This window comes from Mytilus galloprovincialis, chromosome 3 (genome assembly GCF_965363235.1).
Source record: "Mytilus galloprovincialis chromosome 3, xbMytGall1.hap1.1, whole genome shotgun sequence".
Lineage (NCBI taxonomy): Eukaryota > Metazoa > Mollusca > Bivalvia > Mytilida > Mytilidae > Mytilus > Mytilus galloprovincialis.
In genome coordinates, this window is record NC_134840.1 from 17,928,545 (window position 1) to 17,945,419 (window position 16,875).

Sequence of the window (16,875 nt, forward strand, 5' to 3'; positions counted from 1 at the left end):
CAGAGACATATAATACAATATGTCTCTGGTAGAAGTAAAATAAATATAGAAGGAAATCTTATAATACATTACTTCTATATTTTGTTATTTCCTTTCAAATATATATTTTTTTCTTTCGAGTTATCTTGTATATCCTTTTAAAATTCATGATTATGATACTATGGTGTCCCGAAGTTTTTGTCATATCTTAAGCTTTTTTTCTTGAAATCTGTGCTGATAGAAGTTACAAACTATTAAAGACATAAAAACGCAATGTTTCTAGATATCACCAACCTCCCATTCTTGGGTGTTGAGTCTTCAGAGACATAATTTTGTCATTCATGTTTTTAAGGGAGCTACCATTTGATTTTTATGGGAGGGGGGGGGGGGGAATTTTGTCCTGCATTTTTTTCTAGTTGTAATCTCTGTCCTGCCTTTTTATTTTTCACTCTATTCGGTCCTGCCTTTATTTTTTTTAGTTTATCCTGACTTTTTTTTACCTAAAATGTCATCCTGACTTTTTTTTCTGCAAGTGTCTCATCCTGCCTTTTTTTTTTACTCAAAATTCCTGTCCTGCCTATTTTTTTCAAATTTCATCCTAGCCCCCCCATCCCCCCATAAAAATCAAATGGTAGCTCCCCAAGTTCATCTTCTTCCAGTGAGCGGCCACCGTCAACTGGTTGACCATCCTGCCAGGTTGATATACTATGCTTCGTTATCATCATGACTAGTTCAATATTGATGGATTGATTATTGTTTGATGATCTTTAATTTAACGTCACGTGGGAAAAGAAAGTTTACTTACAGGTCAATAAGAAATCACACATTGAAATGTCTCTCCTGCTTTACATACTAACCATCATGGAATTTTATGTTGAAAGTAATAAAGGTGAAGTTTTACTGCAAGTATCAAACAAACTTAACATCATGAATGATCAAATGACAATGATAACAGACATAAGACAGACGGAAACATTGTATACTAGTATGTATACAAATAATGTAGTTTCGTTCTTTGAACTATGGTGTTGGATATGCCCGTTTTCTCAAGTACAATGAACAATACAAGGTTAAAACAAAATCTTACAATGTCTTCAAAACCCTCTGAAATATAAAGCCTTATACAAAAAAGATTATGCCGACGCCGGATTGTAATCCTCATGTTTCACATTATGGGAGAGACAAGGGAGAGACAATTAGTTGGACAAACGAAACACGTTATTTTTCAATTTATAGTTAAAAAAATTGAATAAACCTTTTGTAGATAAAATAATTCTCAGTGGCTTGATTTTAAAAATTTAATGGTTTTCGTGGTTCTAATAATGGCCACATTATTTGTGGACTTTTACAATGTAAATGAATAAAGTCCATTGACAAATATTTCAGGCTACCATAAAAGGGGCATACCAATGGACCAATAGCACACGGTCATTCAATCCAAGATGCTTCTACAAACCAAATGATACGCCTGCCATGTGATAACTTACAATTTTGAACATGCACATGGATACATTGGGTGTATCAACTGAGACAAAGTTAAATTATTTTAAAAAAATCTAAAAATCAGTTTTACACCCAAGTCAAAGTTGTTTCTTTTGGTGATGTAGCTCATGTTTTTAGGTCTTGAGCATTCGTGATTAATGCAAGGGTGCACACACTAAATTACTTTACTGATCATTGATTTTATGGTCAGTCTTCAAGATAAAGGTTCAACTTAAAAGAATCACAGAATCTCGGATATTGAAAAACAGACTAAAACACAAAACTTAACATTGACCAATGAACCATGAAAATGAGGTCAAGGTCAGATGATATCTGCCAGACAGACATGTACACCTTACAATCCTTTCATACACCAACTACAGTTGACCTATTACTTATAGAACAGTGATCGACAGCTTGATCAAATATAGGACACTGATCACATTACTTAATTATCCAATCATGCCAATGAAATGGAGACTTGCACAAGTCATTATGGCATACGACTTATAAAGGTGGTCTGGCACACATGCAGACTTGTAAAATGTAGATCCAAGATTGTGAAAAAGAGAGGTGGGCAAAGAAGGCAACAGTAGGAGTGGAAAGTGTAAAAAATCAAATGCATTAACCATATATATGTAGCTCCATAAAGGGCTCCAAAGGAGGAGCCCACCTGCTTCCAAACAAAGTAACCAAGGCATTTTCATTTAGATTTCCTGTAAAAAATGGCACAAACCTGCAACTATAAACACTGAACATTTATATTAAATTCAAACAAATAAGACCAAGTACATTTTATTCAAAAAATGTCAACAATAAAATATAAAATAAACTTTCATCCTGGGCATTCATGCTTCAATATAAATGTTATTTACAATTGTAATAAATATCTCAAAAAATAAATTCAACAGAACAAGATAACAATTGTATATGTCTTTCAGTCTTGTCTGTCTAATATAAGTCTTTTTGTTACAATGTCAATTTCATTTATTTCTGTTACTAGACAATGTCATTAATTTCTGTTACAATGTCAATGTTATGTTATTAATTTCTGTTACATTGTCAATGTCAATGTCATTTAAAAGTTAAAATCAAATTTATGAACAGATAAACTAGCCAACACCATGCAAAATTATTGGAGCTTTAACGCTCATAAAATTTGAGCAAAAGGGCTCATCTATGTATATAATATGACAAATGTATAACCATATCATGTATAAGCATGTATAATATATATAAAGAAAAGTATAAATAAATTGTGTACAAAAAAACAAGTATAAACTGGCAATTATAAATACAACACAGGAAAAAACAGTCGAACTGGCCCCTTTTTTTTCAAGAACATTTCAAATTGTGCCATCTTATTTAATTTTTTTGATTTTTGTAGCACATTTCTCACTTTTACAATTTTTTTGATTTTTTTTTTTCATTCTTTTTTTCTCTTTATCCACTCTCATCAAACATCCACACACAACTCTCACTTGCTAATAAGCAGCTTTAAAAAGTAAGCAATTATTAAAGCACCATTAATCAGTTTTTTAAATGTAAAATACAAATAAATAGCACATTGATATTTCTACATAGTAGTTTAAAAATCACAGACATGATATTTAAAATAGTTGTCCAAGCTCAAGAATTTTACATGATCAGGGTTTCCTCCCCTGCAATCTCTTTCAGGAGGTCCTTATTTTGGAGAGCAGGATGGTTGCTGATACCATCAAAGTTGGTCATACTGTTGTATTTGTTTTTGGCTCCCTGAAAAAATAAATTCATAAAAATTTCTTTTGTGAAGGGAGATAACTCATAGAATAATCTATGCAAGTAACCAGCAGATCTTGGTAGCTTATTTCCAATTTGGATCGGAATTTCTTTCACAAAACTAGATTGTTGAAATGAAACAAATGCTAATCATCCCGAGATAAGATTCTTGATAGAAACGTTAGGCAAATGAGAAAGAAGGGAAGACATTATATAATATCATGTTGCATACACGAAGAAGCAAAATTTGGCATGACTAATATTTATACACATGGAAAGGGCTTCGAAAAGTTAAAAACTATTTTTTGTCAAAAGAATTTCAACTAGAAGAAAATAAAATACTGATATTTCACTTATCAATGTACAAGTACATACTAAAATAAGTTCAACATATTTAAACTCAGTCTGGATAAGTTCAATTAATTTTCATTTAAATTCTCTATTAATTCAACAAAAGTTAGTTGTAGTTTTGACTCTATTCCAGTTTTCACAAATAATAAAAGTCTAAAAGTTAACACCTGTAAAATCTTAGTGAGTGGAATGTTTCTTATATATTCCTTGACAAGGTAAAGAAACAAATCTTTTGAAGCTTGTAAGCTAGATCGTATAGTAAGTATTGTAACCATACTTGAATGCATTAAATGTACCGTTAAATGTCAATAAAACAAATTGTTCTCAATAGACATCACTGAAAAAGGAAAAAATACATTTTTAAAATTGTTGAATCAGGATATAAAGCAACCAAAAATTGTTGTTTTACTGGTAGAGGCTATTTAAACAGCATTTTAGTTTTTTGAACTAGCTAAAATGTTGTCCAGCATAGTTTTAATAATGGACTTTATTGACTTCATACCTGGAATTTACTAGTTGGGAGTTTCAGCAATGATTTAGAGTAAGCTTTGGTACACGCTGCTAGATCCTTCTCCGAGTATCTACTGTAGTATGCCAGAGTTGGATTCCATGGATCATCAATATCTGTCAGTTTTCTGGACAGATACATAGCACTGGCAGCCATAATGGATGACTGGTAAACTGTAAATCTAGCCTCAGTCAGGGACAAATCAAGTAGGTACTGAGACATATGGGCAATCTAAAATAGATGTTCATCACATTAGTTAAAATATCAAATTATTTCATTAGTGAAAGGCTGGAGAAAAGACCCTATGACATCTTTCTTCCATAGTCAACAATTTTCAAATAATAATTTGATTTTTTTTTTTTTTTTGAATGCAACTTGATTTTTGTTGTTAATGGAAAATCTTTGCCTTGCGTTTCAAACTGTTCACATTATACAAATTCACAAAATATGTTTGTGACTATAGTATAGTTTTAATTACTTATACATTGTACATGTACCTCCTTATTTTGATTTGTTTCTATTTCAAGGAATCTATCCAAGAAAACTGTTGGGTCTGTTATGTTGAGGTCAAAGTTCAAAGCTTTCAGTACATGTATCTCTAGCTTCAGTACTTGTGCTGGCTGAAAACTGTTATCAGTAAGATGACAGAGTGTAGCCACCTGCAAAAGTCATAAATTCAAATATTAAACACTTATTGGATTTATTCTGGAGTGAGAAATCTTTGTGTCTAGTTGTTTGATTGTCCTGCAAACCAACTGAATTTTTAAAGCTAACTTAAGATAGTAGCATTTCTACATGTTTATATGACAAACTCAACTTATTCTTTACTTTAAAAACTTCCAGCAGGCAAAATGTTTCAAAATTTCACCATAGGAGCTACCTAGAAAAGAATTCGGCTCAAAACCAGTGCTAGCAATTGTCTTTAAAATACAGTGAGGTGCAAGCTTTTGTTCAATCATTATTAAAAATCAGAATATTCAATCATGAAAATGTTGAAAAGAAGTTTGAAACCCATCCCATTTATGTATTTATGTAAAAAAAAAAACACATAAAAAATTACAGTGCTTGTACTTTGGTTGTATTTTTTTTTAATGAACATACAATTTCACACTATCCTCCAACAACAAAAAGGGTTGGACTAATACAGTGATACTCACCTCTGGTGGGAACCTTTCAACATATTTTGCAGCAATAAACAAACATGTGATTCCGAGTAGTTGTAGTAACTGTAATTTGACACCCTTCAGGACGAGGAATCTATCAATCAGAGCCACTGTCAAATGTATTGTCTGTTGACACAGTTCTTCATGGACCTAAAATGAAGTATCTTCCTTACGTACATAATGTTCTATTGAAAATCATTGTTCTAAAAGACATTTCCTGTGTTGATTTTGTATTTTTTTTTATTTAATATTAAAGTAAATCAAAAATGGAAATTTTTTTTTGAAAAAGTTTTTGTATTTTGTGTTGCTATATCAGTTTCATGATTCCTTTGAATGCATTCTCTGGCTTTAAAATCTGATTAATTGAAAAATATGAATCAGTCAGAATAAATCAAATTGACCATCTAATTGTACCATTAAAAAACTGTCTGCCCTAGTTTAATTAAAAAGATATGTTTCATATTCATTATTTCAATTAATAAATCATAAATATTTTGCTTTTATAAATATGTAATAGTTTTGGAAAGGCACAGCCAACCAATGTTAAGGAATCTTAGGAAACTATCATAGTAATTTGAAGTCGTTTACCTGTACTTGTATGAGCCAGTCTGTTAGTATTGCTCTCATCTGTGGAGTAACCTCTGGATCTGATGCAAGGTAGTCATCAGAAAATGTTAAGCGTCTTTCCACTGACTTCAAATAAAAAAATATCATTCATTAAAATAATTTAAGAAGGAGTCAAGATAAAATAGATTTTACTAAATACTGAAAAAGGAGAATTTTGTACAAATGTAATGGTTGTTTTATTGTAAATGGAAGATTTTTACTGTTACTTGACTATAAATGTGAAATTACAATACACGGTTTACAGCTTTCCATGAGAGATAATCTCATATCATTATTCTTATGATTACAGATGACTTTTAGAAATATTATCACCTTGCACTTTCAGGTTGCAGTCTTGTAATTGACTGCTCCATAGGCTTACATGCTAAACAGCTGATCTTTGAAAATAAAAAAAATTAAAAATGCTACATAGAAAAAAAATGTCATGTTCATATCATGCATGTACTAATGTGAAATTGTGATTAATCAAAAAAAAAGTGGGTCATGCCACGAAGAATAAAAAGTTACGTAACCCTGAAGTCAAAACATTTTTTTTCTACTTTCTGTTTGTTGTTTTCACTAGGCCGCACCACTTCCAGTAAACATGAAATCCTTCCACTTTCCTGGATTGATATCCCCAAAAAGATGCAAGATTTTTTTAAAATCTATATATATGTTTCAATTCAGCATAAACCTATAATCAAACAGAAAAAATTGAGTCCAGAAAAAAATTCAGAAAAAAATGGACTATTTTGTTTCCCTCCATGTTTTGACATGCACCGGAAACTGGAGTTGTAATACAAGACTGGTACCTATAACAATAATGACATGTCTTAAAAAAATAAATCATTCACTTAGTTTCATTAAGTAGTCATATTTGAACATAAAAAATGCTATTAAAAGAACTGTTTAGTTGTATTAAGAAAAATAACCCCACTATTAAAGCAGTACCCCTTTCTGAAAACAGGCAAAATTTGGAAATCAGTCATGTCTATCAAATGATCTGTAAATCTCTTTCTAGTCTATCTTTATGAATGTTTTCTTATTATTTGGATACTGTGAAGCTAGAAGAGTATTCTTATCTATTATTTTTATTTTTTTCCTTCTCTTTGACTGAACCACATTCAATAGTTAACCCCTCCCCCCTTTTTCCATGAAATCTACCCAAGTGGGCCTCTTGTTTAAGTCAAATTGAAAAACTACCCAAAACTTTTTCATAGAGAGGAATATGCTACAATACAACTATCTAAACACAAGAAATACCATACCTTTCCCTTTTTTGACTATACAGGTCTTTATACATGCCTACTATATCATGGTTTTTAGACTGTACTTGACACCCCAATGCATATAAAATTTGCAATAAAAATCAAGAAAAAACAAAATGAATACTCAAATTGGTGTTTTTGGTAAGAATATTGATTACTTGTCACACCTAATCACAAAAATCCTTGTCATGATGGATAGTTTTAGAGAAATTCTACTTTTTAAACAACTTTTTAACCCAAATATAAGATATAAGATATAAGATTTTATTGATATAAAAATCCAAAATCTGGATTGTCATCAACACATACACAAAGAACAAACAAACAGTAATCATTACAATCAATTATATGTACATAAAATGGTTATATATATTTTCTTTCTTATCTATCTATTTGACTGAGGAGGTACAGTTTCACATCATAGTTATACAATTTATATACTAAATAACGTAGAATAGCTTAAGTTAGTGAACGTCTGAACTTGTACATCTCACTAATACCTTTTATGCAACATTTACTGACATCATAATCGTTACTTCGAAAAATGAGGTGAAATTTTTCTATGTCTGAAAGATTATTGAAAGATGGTAAAATATCTGAAATATTCTGAAAAAATTTAATTCTCAACTCATTGAGTTTGGTACATTTTATGGTGAAGTGTAATTCATCCTCAACTTCAAATTTACATAGAGGGCATAATCTGTTTTCTAAATCAATCTTTCTGTGTCTGCCCTTTTCAATCATAAGGATACTATTACTAATTCTAATTCTCACAAAGTTTGAAATATCAGCTCTGTCTATATCTAATTTTAAAAAGTCTTCCATCTCAAATTTCTTTTTCAAATCTTTGTAAGTTCTTAATTTATTTCCTCTTTTATCAATAATATTTTTTGAAATAGAATGGTCCCAAAATTTTATGAAATCATTTTTCAATTTTTTATATATAGAAACAGTCAAACGATTTTTACTAAATGAATTTTGATTTTCCCAGACATGGTCAAATCCAACTTTTTCAAATAACAATTTCATTTTAATTCTATACCAGTCTGACTTATTATTAAGGTTTGATGAATAAATTTTATTTATTAAGCTATCCAGATTTGAATTGACTATATGATGCCAGTAACCTACACAAAGTTTAGTAGCATCAACAGAGCATGGGATCATACCCAATTCTCCCAAAACTGCTAAATTTGAAGCAGTTTTGTTAACTCCTAAGACATATTTAGCAAATTTAATTTGTACTTTAACAGGTTGATATAAAAAATATCTAGACTCCATGGAAACATTATTTTTCAACAAAGTATCTAAACATAAAACTTCACTACAATAAAGAAGTATAGGTTTAACACATGAATCAAATAATTTAAGATTTGGTAATATATTTAATTTGTCTGAATGCAAAGTTTTATAAATGCAAAATGATGCTTTCCTTGCTTTTTTACATAAGTATTCATTTGCCTTGGTAAAGCTACCTGAAGGTTTAAATAATACTCCAAGATATTTGTATTCTGGTGTAATATGAAATTTTAAATTAACCATGCAGTGCCGCAGACAGAAAAAGAAGTATAGACTCATGCAAAGTGAACATTTTGTGAAAATCTTTCCACCAAAAGTTCATCCTATACATATTCTACCTAAATGTCAACAATTGAGCCATAAAAATAATAACTCTAAAGAAAAAAATTACTTTTGTATGTAGCTGCCTCTTCAACTTTGCACTGATTTTCAATAAAATTGCACAACTAGAAATTTAATCACAAGAAGATTTCATAGAGAAAAAAATCTTTCTATGTTCTTTTTAATTGAAAATCATGTATGTTATACCATCAAAATCTCAATTTGCCTCAAACGGTTGTGCTTTATATCTATTAATACTTTTGAATGGTGTCTAGTATAAAAAAGCATAATTATTACATAATTTCAGTTTTTTCAGTGTAACTTGATACCGCATGATTTTTTTCTCTTACAAAGTCCTTAAATCATGATGTTTTGTCATTCTGGGCACACAAAAGTCCACATGAGCTACTTCCTTGCAGTGAACATATGAAAAATTTACCCTATGCAGGTTGCAGTCTTGTAATTGACTGCTCCATAGGCTTACATGCTAAACAGCTGATCTTTGAAAATAAAAAAATTAAAAATGCTACATAGAAAAAAAATGTCATGTTCATATCATGTATGTACTAATGTGAAATTGTGATTAATCGAAAAAAAAGTGGGTCATGCCACGAAGAATAAAAAGTTACGTAACCCTGAAGTCAAAACATTTTTTTTCTACTTTCTGTTTGTTGTTTTCACTAGGCCACACCACTTCCAGTAAACATGAAATCCTTCCACTTTCCTGGATTGATATCCCCAAAAAGATGCAAGATTTTTTTTAAATCTATATATACTAGAACACACCCGCGAAATCGCGGGCATTCAGAGCGTAGTTGAAAGTATGTAATGTGTTGTGGCATTCAGAGCGTAGTTGAAAGTATGTAAAGTGTTGTTGGAAGAATTATGTAAAAAAAATTCAGCAAAAGTATCATAAGTCAAAGGTTATTGGGGACAGGAAAATGTGGTTTTTTTTTTATCCCTCCTCCTTTATTTCCAAAATTCCCAATTTTGGTTTTCTATCAATTTCAATATGAACATAGTACATTTAGTGGGGAATTTCAGCAAAAGTATCATAAGTCATAGGTTATTGGCGACAGGAATTTTTTTTTTATATCCCTCCTCCTTTATTTCCAAGATTCCCAATTTTTGGTTTTCTATCTATTTCAATATGAACATAATACATTGAGTATGTTCTGAACATTTAAGTAAGGAGCCTGTAATTCAGTGGTTGTCGTTTGTTTATGTGTTACATATTTGTTTTTCGTTCATTTTTTGTACATGAATAAGGCCGCTAGTTTTCTGGTTTGGATTGTGTTACCTTGTCAGTTCGGGGCCTTTTAAAGCCGAGTATGCGGTATGGGCTTTGCTCGTTGTTGAAGGTCGTACGTTGACCTATAGTTGTTAATTTCTGTGTCATTTTGGTCTCTTGTGGAGAGTTGTCTCAACATGGCTATTATACCACATCTTCTTTTTTTGTAATCAATGAAAGATTTAATAATTGGAGAATTTCAGAAAATGTATCAAAAGTTCACTTGAATAATTTTAGGGCTTATCTGTATATTATGAACATTCATTACTATATAAATATAGTGTATTTACTTTCAATTTTAAGTTTACTAATCGATCCATGGTGGTCATTGATGTAATATACAGACCCTCTCTATTTAATAAACTATGTGACCGCCGTGGATACCATGGTGGTCATTGATATAGTGTCCAGACCCTCTCTATTTGATAAACTATGTGACCGCCGTGGATAGTAAACTTGAAAATGATAGCAGATAGAATTCTTAAAATACAGTATACAGAAAAACGCAAACCGGAAGTGTAATCAGACTTAAAATTTCGTCCAATGACGGGACAATATCCGGATGCCTTTTTTCTCGTTTTTCTCCCAAAATAACTCAATCTGAATAATCATATGAATGGATGACAAATGCGATTATGCACTGTACCCATAGGACACAGAGGCGTGTTGATTAATTTGTTGTGGAAAGAAAAGAAGCGACACCAAAAATGAGGTCTTCTCGTTTAATAGTATAGATGTTTCAATTCAGCATAAACCTATAATCAAACAGCAAAAATTGAGTCCAGAAAAAAATTCAGAAAAAAATGGACTATTTTGTTTCCCTCCATGTTTTGACATGCACCGGAAACTGGAGTTGTAATACAAGACTGGTACCTTCACGACTTGACTGATGTTCTACAGTATGTAGTTTGTTAAAATTTCTGACCAGTTGGTTTCATATACCATATATACTGAGTGACAATGAAAACGCAACACTTTTGTTTTTCCAAAAAATCTTATAATTTTTATTTTATTTATATTAGAATTTTGTATAGTTGGTTGAAAATGACTTAAAACAATTTTCGACAACTTTACGGTTGAGTGATTTTTGGAACAAATGCGAAGTAAGGGTTATTTTGAAAGAACATAAACCGAGTTCACCGCTTTTCAACATACACACCATTTTCACGATTTTGTCATTTAAAGCTTGGCTTATGTCATGAATTTTACGGCCCTTATTGTTAGGAAACTGCAATAAACATCTGAGTAAATGCCAGGACTTTTCGACAACCAACGACATGCAATTTTGGGCATGATCCAATGAAGCCTTTCACAGCATACAATTACGAGAAGACTGAAGTTGTACCCTCTACAATAACCCAAATCATCCACAAATTCAACCAAAATGGATCATTTAATAATAAGCCACATCCCGGGGTACAAAAAGCAAGAAACGCTCAGCAAGATCGATACATTTGGTCTTTCACATATCCGATATCGACTATGATGGCTGTCCAAATGTCACGAAAGTTCAATGGTGGTCACAGTCGAACCTTTGGAGCAATTTCAGTAAAGCACCATTTGCGCAGAAATTGTTAAAGAGCACCACAGTGTTTCCTTAGTGACATCTAAACGGCCGTCTGGCGTAAATATCGAATTCTGTAGACCAAAAATCATTCATTATGTACCAAAAACGTCAATGGTGGTTACATAGACATTTGGCACCCGCCTTGGCTAAAAGTCATGGTTTTCGCCGGATTTTGGTCTGATTGACCAAATTTTGCATCAGATTTGACATGTTTTAGACGATGAAAACCACCTCCAATATCATAAAGTCAGCTTGAGTTGGCTTTGAGGGACAAGTGAATAACATTCCTCGGGATCACATTAAACGTCCGGGATGATCAATTCCACGGCGCTGTCGAGATTGCGCTGCACTACGGGGTTGTAACATTTTTTGTTAGGACTGTTAGTTGATGATTCGACATTGGATGTTTCGTTTACCTATTGCGCCCGAAAGATGACAATTAAACATTTTTGTTTGATATCGATCTATTGTTAAAATTGTTAATTTTCAAGAACAATTTATTTTGAGAGATTATCATTTCTTTATATAAATTTTATTTTTGAAAAACCAAGTGTTGCGTTTTCATTGGCACTCAGTATATATATGTCACTTTTCAGATGGTTTTTGTCAAAAATGAAAGTTTACATTTTAACAATTTTGTAAAACTGCTATATTTTGGGGCCAAAAAGGGGTCTTACTGGACCTACTCCTTTTAAGTACACATATCATGTAGAATCATCAGGTTCTATTATTCACAAAGAATGAAGATAGAGTTAATGTTGGTTTACTAAAATAACAATTCCCTATAAATCTTTTGCCTCACCTGCAAATAACAATACACTTCTTGAGCATATTCAGGACAGTTAAACTGGTCATTTAAATGGGCATAGATGTCAACAACATCATCTGGACGTTTGATAAACATCTCTCGGATCTTTGTTGAAGGGTCCAACATATCAATGTCCATACACAACAAATCTGTAAAAATAAAAAACAATTATTCATAGCTTTCAAATGCTGACAATTTTCAAAACTTAAACATCTCTCTGATCTTTGTTGAAGGGTCCAACATATCAAAGTCCATACACAACAAATCTGTAAAAATAAAAAACAATTATTCCTAACTTTCAAATACTGACAATTTTCAAAACTTTCACGAAGGTTTTGATTAATTTCTTTGTAACACACATATGTAAATTATGTCCCCTTGGTGACAGACCATAAATTTCTGCAAATGTATCCACTACTGATATTCAAATAACTAGTTTTCAAGACTAGAACCTATCTACAAGTCAGGGCAGTTTCTTGTTTAGATTATAAATTCTGAATTTATTTTGTTGACAGTAAAATAATAAAAAAATAAATATAGTTACCATCATCCAAGATTGCAGATGGTTCTGGGTTCAATACATTGAACAAGGTAGATTTCTTGGATTTGCTTTTTGTCTTTTTACCTAAAAAAACAAATACTTAAAATTGTTAGTCAATTTATGCATTTCCCTAAAACATTTTTTTAGCAATAGTGCTGACCAGTGAGGAATTGCAGGGTTAATCTTATGTGGTGGTGCTTCAGATTTTTGTTGTCAAAGATGCCTGTACCCTATTTCAGTATTTGTTTTATTGCTTGCTGTTGTTTCATCAAGCAGTCCAAATATCAAAACAATTTTCATAGGAATTTTAAACTCAGTGAAATATTAAAGTCATTAGAAACGAGTGACTGGTGAAAAATAATGTTCATCTAATTCTTGAACCAATGCATGTATAAATCATAAACTTAGTCCTCTGTAGACGATGTTATCATTTTTTACGCAAATCTATCGTATAATCGTCAATTTTTTTTCCATTTGTCTGTTATGATTCAACAAATATGGCTACTCATTAAATGCTGTGTTTTGAAGTTAAAGTTTACCGATTGTCACCTTATAGTAATAAATCAACAAAAAGCATGGGTATTTAGCACGTGTTTAACATATACAATCAGGTAATTGTTTCTTTTAATGACAGATTCATGCGTATTGCTATCACCGGATTTTTACAAGGAGGGTCACGCTTAGGTCACTATGCATACTGAAAATATGTCGGCAATTGCTTCCTGGCAGCAAGCAATTAAAAATAAGTAAACTTCTTCTAAATGTGGACAAATTAAAGAATTTTCCTCAGAAAAAAGTATATGTACATAAGTTGTATAATGAAAACTATCCATTTAGTTTTAAAAAACATATGCATATTTTTTTTTTTTTAATATGAGGTTTCATATGACTTTAACTTCATATTTTACATTCTTAGAATGTACAAAGGTTCATAAATATATGAATAGCCATTTTTAGGAATGCCTCCACAAATCGCATACTTTAATTGGAAGAAATTTTCTAAGTAAGCTTCATAATTTTTATAATATTCAATTAAAAAAACAACTTTTGTGGTTTGATAGTTATTGAAAGGGTAGAACATCCTAAAATTCAAAGCCTCGTATTGCCAGTCTTGTATACCCGTAAATACCTTTATGGAGTTATTTTCTTTCAGACCGATAGATCATTCTTTAGAAGAATCTACCCAGATGATACCATGTTTCAATGAAATATGCTCCAAGGCAAGAGGTCATGATTTTCCTTAATAAAAATGCAAACTATAATCTAATTCAAAAATTATATTCGTCTAATAGATTTTTTTTGCCAATTTTGGAATTTATATTTTTAAAGTTCAATCTATAGTGGGTGTATGTGAAAAATTAACACATTATAATACAAGTAGACAAAGGACTTGTAAAATCAGGCAGATAGGTTGATTCCTATAGACCCCCTTCCCAATCTTTGTTTTGACAGGGTGGTATAATTACTTACCCATTATCTGCTGGGCCAGTTTACTTTTGGCTACATTATAAAAGCTTTTCTCCTTGGACTTCTCTTTCTTGACCTTTGTAACATGATCTACATTGAGATTCCCTTGAAGATTCTGGGTTTCTCTCAAAACTCTTCTCTCCTTTAAAAAATAAAATGCTCCTTGTAACATAAACAACATTTCTGGACTTCAATGTAACTCTTAAATGACTAATAAACAATTATTGCGACACATTTAGACTTGAAGAATAAAATCTGAATAAGATAACAGAATTCTATCAGATTCAGGGGCATAGATTCATCGGAAAAATTATCATTTTTTAAAGTAAAATTGTAAAAATAATTGTATATATCATCAAGGATTTGTACAGTGAGAACAGTTTATGGAATCTTGATCCACCCCTTTGATTATATACTTTCAGTTGTTTTTTAAATGTTGGTCATTTTCCATTATTATGGACATAAGTGTAGAGAGGTCATAAACAACCAAAAGAAATAGAGTCCTCAATCCCCCCTTTTTAATCCTGATCAGTGAAGTAACCTTGTGGAAGTTACAAATACTTACAAAGAAAGCTTTATTAAAATCAGTTTTTTATCCTTTAAATAACATAAAACTTCATGTTTATTTATTCTTCTTACCTTCCAAGGTGTTAGCCTGAATTATCTAAGCCAACATGGTGGGAAAGACTTAGATAGGAGTAAATATAAAATCTAAACATACCATCTGAGAGGCAGGAACCATTTTTTCACTGTCAAGATATTCTTGAATCTTGTCTGGACTTATCTCCATATTTTCACATCCTGTAAATTCTCCATTGTGTTTTTGTCTTAGGGATTGACTTGAAAATCCCTTATTCTTTCTCTGTGTGAAGTTGGAACTATTTGTAGTAAATGCTGTAGCCATTGCTAAAAATTACAAGATAAGTCAAATTTCTATGAAATAGATAGATTACGTGTGCAACTTTTGCAATCCAGAAAGAATCAGTAAATGTCAAATGCAAGGTTGAATAGCTCAATAATTAAGTCAATTGGAGTATAATATGCTCGAAATTATCTCCCTTTGACAGTTTGCAAATGTGGTTTCTACACTGAACTCCTACAAGTGCATTTTAAAACTTTGCAGACATAAAAATTTTAAGCTGAATATTTCAATATAACAAAATTTCAAACCATATAAGGATTTTTTGTAATTTGATATTTATTATTTTTAGGTGGTGGAGGGGGATAATTATATTTTACAGTAAAACAATAAAAAAGACAATATCACTTTATAACAATCAGTGGCACTTTTATTCAAGTCTAAACTTTAAAATGGCTATTCCATTTGATAAGTGAAAAACAGAAAAATGAAAAAAAAAATGCCATAGAGAGATATTTTTTTCACAGCCAGATAAAGTAATTAAACCATAACCTGTCCGAATTGAACTCTTCACTGCAAACAAATGGGAAAGCACAGCATAAGCATAAAGATATTGACAATGTATTTCTTCTGGTACTATACTGAGCCAAAAAAGTTTAGTCATCATATAAAGGATAGAACAACGGTGGACTTATGGTTAAGAAACATATTTCGATTTAAAGCTTTGTAAAAGTTAGAAGTTCAAACATTTTTAAAGGAATACGAAACTAAAACCACCATTGTTAGAGAAAAGTTATTGTAAACGTAGAATAAAAAAAAATCGCGAAAAAAAAATATACAGAAGAAAAAGTGTAATAACTACATTATAAGTTTCCTTCCTGCACCAGAATTTACTTGTTTGCTATTCCTTCTTGAAGTTCTTCAGTTTGTTAACTTGTTCATAAACATTTGCCTATCTTTTCAAAAAACGTGTTCTCTATTCAAAACCTGTTCATAAACTATTCTCATTAATTTGCATAATAAAGAATTCCCGCCTTTTTTTGACAACGGTCAACTTGATTCTGTGTAGGACTTTTAAAAAAAAAATCTATATGAAGTTAAAGTGTTGATTGATTCAATTTCGTCATGATAGGGAAATAATTTTCCCTAGAAGAAAGCAAGGGAAAATAAGACTGAAAGGTATTCCTATACATTTTGCTATAGTTTATAATGTTGAGATCAGTGCAACCTAATAAAAATTTAAAAAAAGTAATTGTGACATGCAAGTGGACATATCGTTTTAATAGACATCCAATTAAAGGCTTATTGCCGAGAACACTAGGGTGTATGTGTGTGTGTTGAGGGATTTGGGGGGGGGGGGGCAGCTCTTACAAACATACCCAACCCATCACTGGTCATCTGTCTTTCTCGAGGAGCCTGTAGTTCAGTGATCTTCAGTGGCTGGCCTTGGTTGCTGTTTGACATCTTTTATTATGTTAGCATAAATCAAATTGTTGGTATTCTCGACGGACAAAAATAGTACAAATTCCCCTCTTATTTGAATTTCTCGCATTGTCAATATCTTGTTAAATGATTTAATCCTACCGAAAACTGAATAAAAAATTAAA

The 16,875-nt window shown here is 31.3% G+C and overlaps 1 protein-coding gene across 3 annotated transcripts; it reads right to left on the reverse strand.

Moving 5' to 3' along the window:
- Window positions 1-2,720: 2,720 nt before the first annotated feature.
- LOC143067306 (G2/mitotic-specific cyclin-B-like) lies at window positions 2,721-16,293 on the reverse strand. 3 transcript variants are annotated; one of them, XM_076240448.1, is made up of 10 exons: window positions 16,163-16,293; window positions 15,131-15,315; window positions 14,413-14,551; window positions 12,946-13,026; window positions 12,396-12,550; window positions 5,830-5,934; window positions 5,236-5,391; window positions 4,576-4,737; window positions 4,073-4,309; window positions 2,721-3,216 (listed from the first exon to the last, which is right to left on the reverse strand). In XM_076240448.1, exons 2-10 carry the CDS (start codon window positions 15,311-15,313, stop codon window positions 3,100-3,102), a joined length of 1,335 nt encoding a protein of 444 aa, XP_076096563.1. In that variant the 5' UTR covers window positions 15,314-15,315; window positions 16,163-16,293; the 3' UTR covers window positions 2,721-3,099. The 3 variants fall into 3 exon arrangements, with proteins under 3 accessions (XP_076096563.1, XP_076096564.1, XP_076096562.1); XM_076240449.1 differs by having other exon boundaries at window positions 16,153-16,270; XM_076240447.1 differs by having other exon boundaries at window positions 16,131-16,270.
- Window positions 16,294-16,875: the final 582 nt, after the last annotated feature.

Coding starts and splice junctions, on each gene's coding strand:
- LOC143067306 (XM_076240448.1), bottom strand. CDS start 15,313: ATGGCTACAGCATTTACTACAAATAGTTCCAACTTCACACAGAGAAAG. Junction 5,392..5,829: donor ACTGGCTCATACAAGTACAG/GTAAACGACTTC, acceptor ACTTCATTTTAG/GTCCATGAAGAACTGTGTCA. Junction 4,310..4,575: donor AAACAAATCAAAATAAGGAG/GTACATGTACAA, acceptor CATCTATTTTAG/ATTGCCCATATGTCTCAGTA.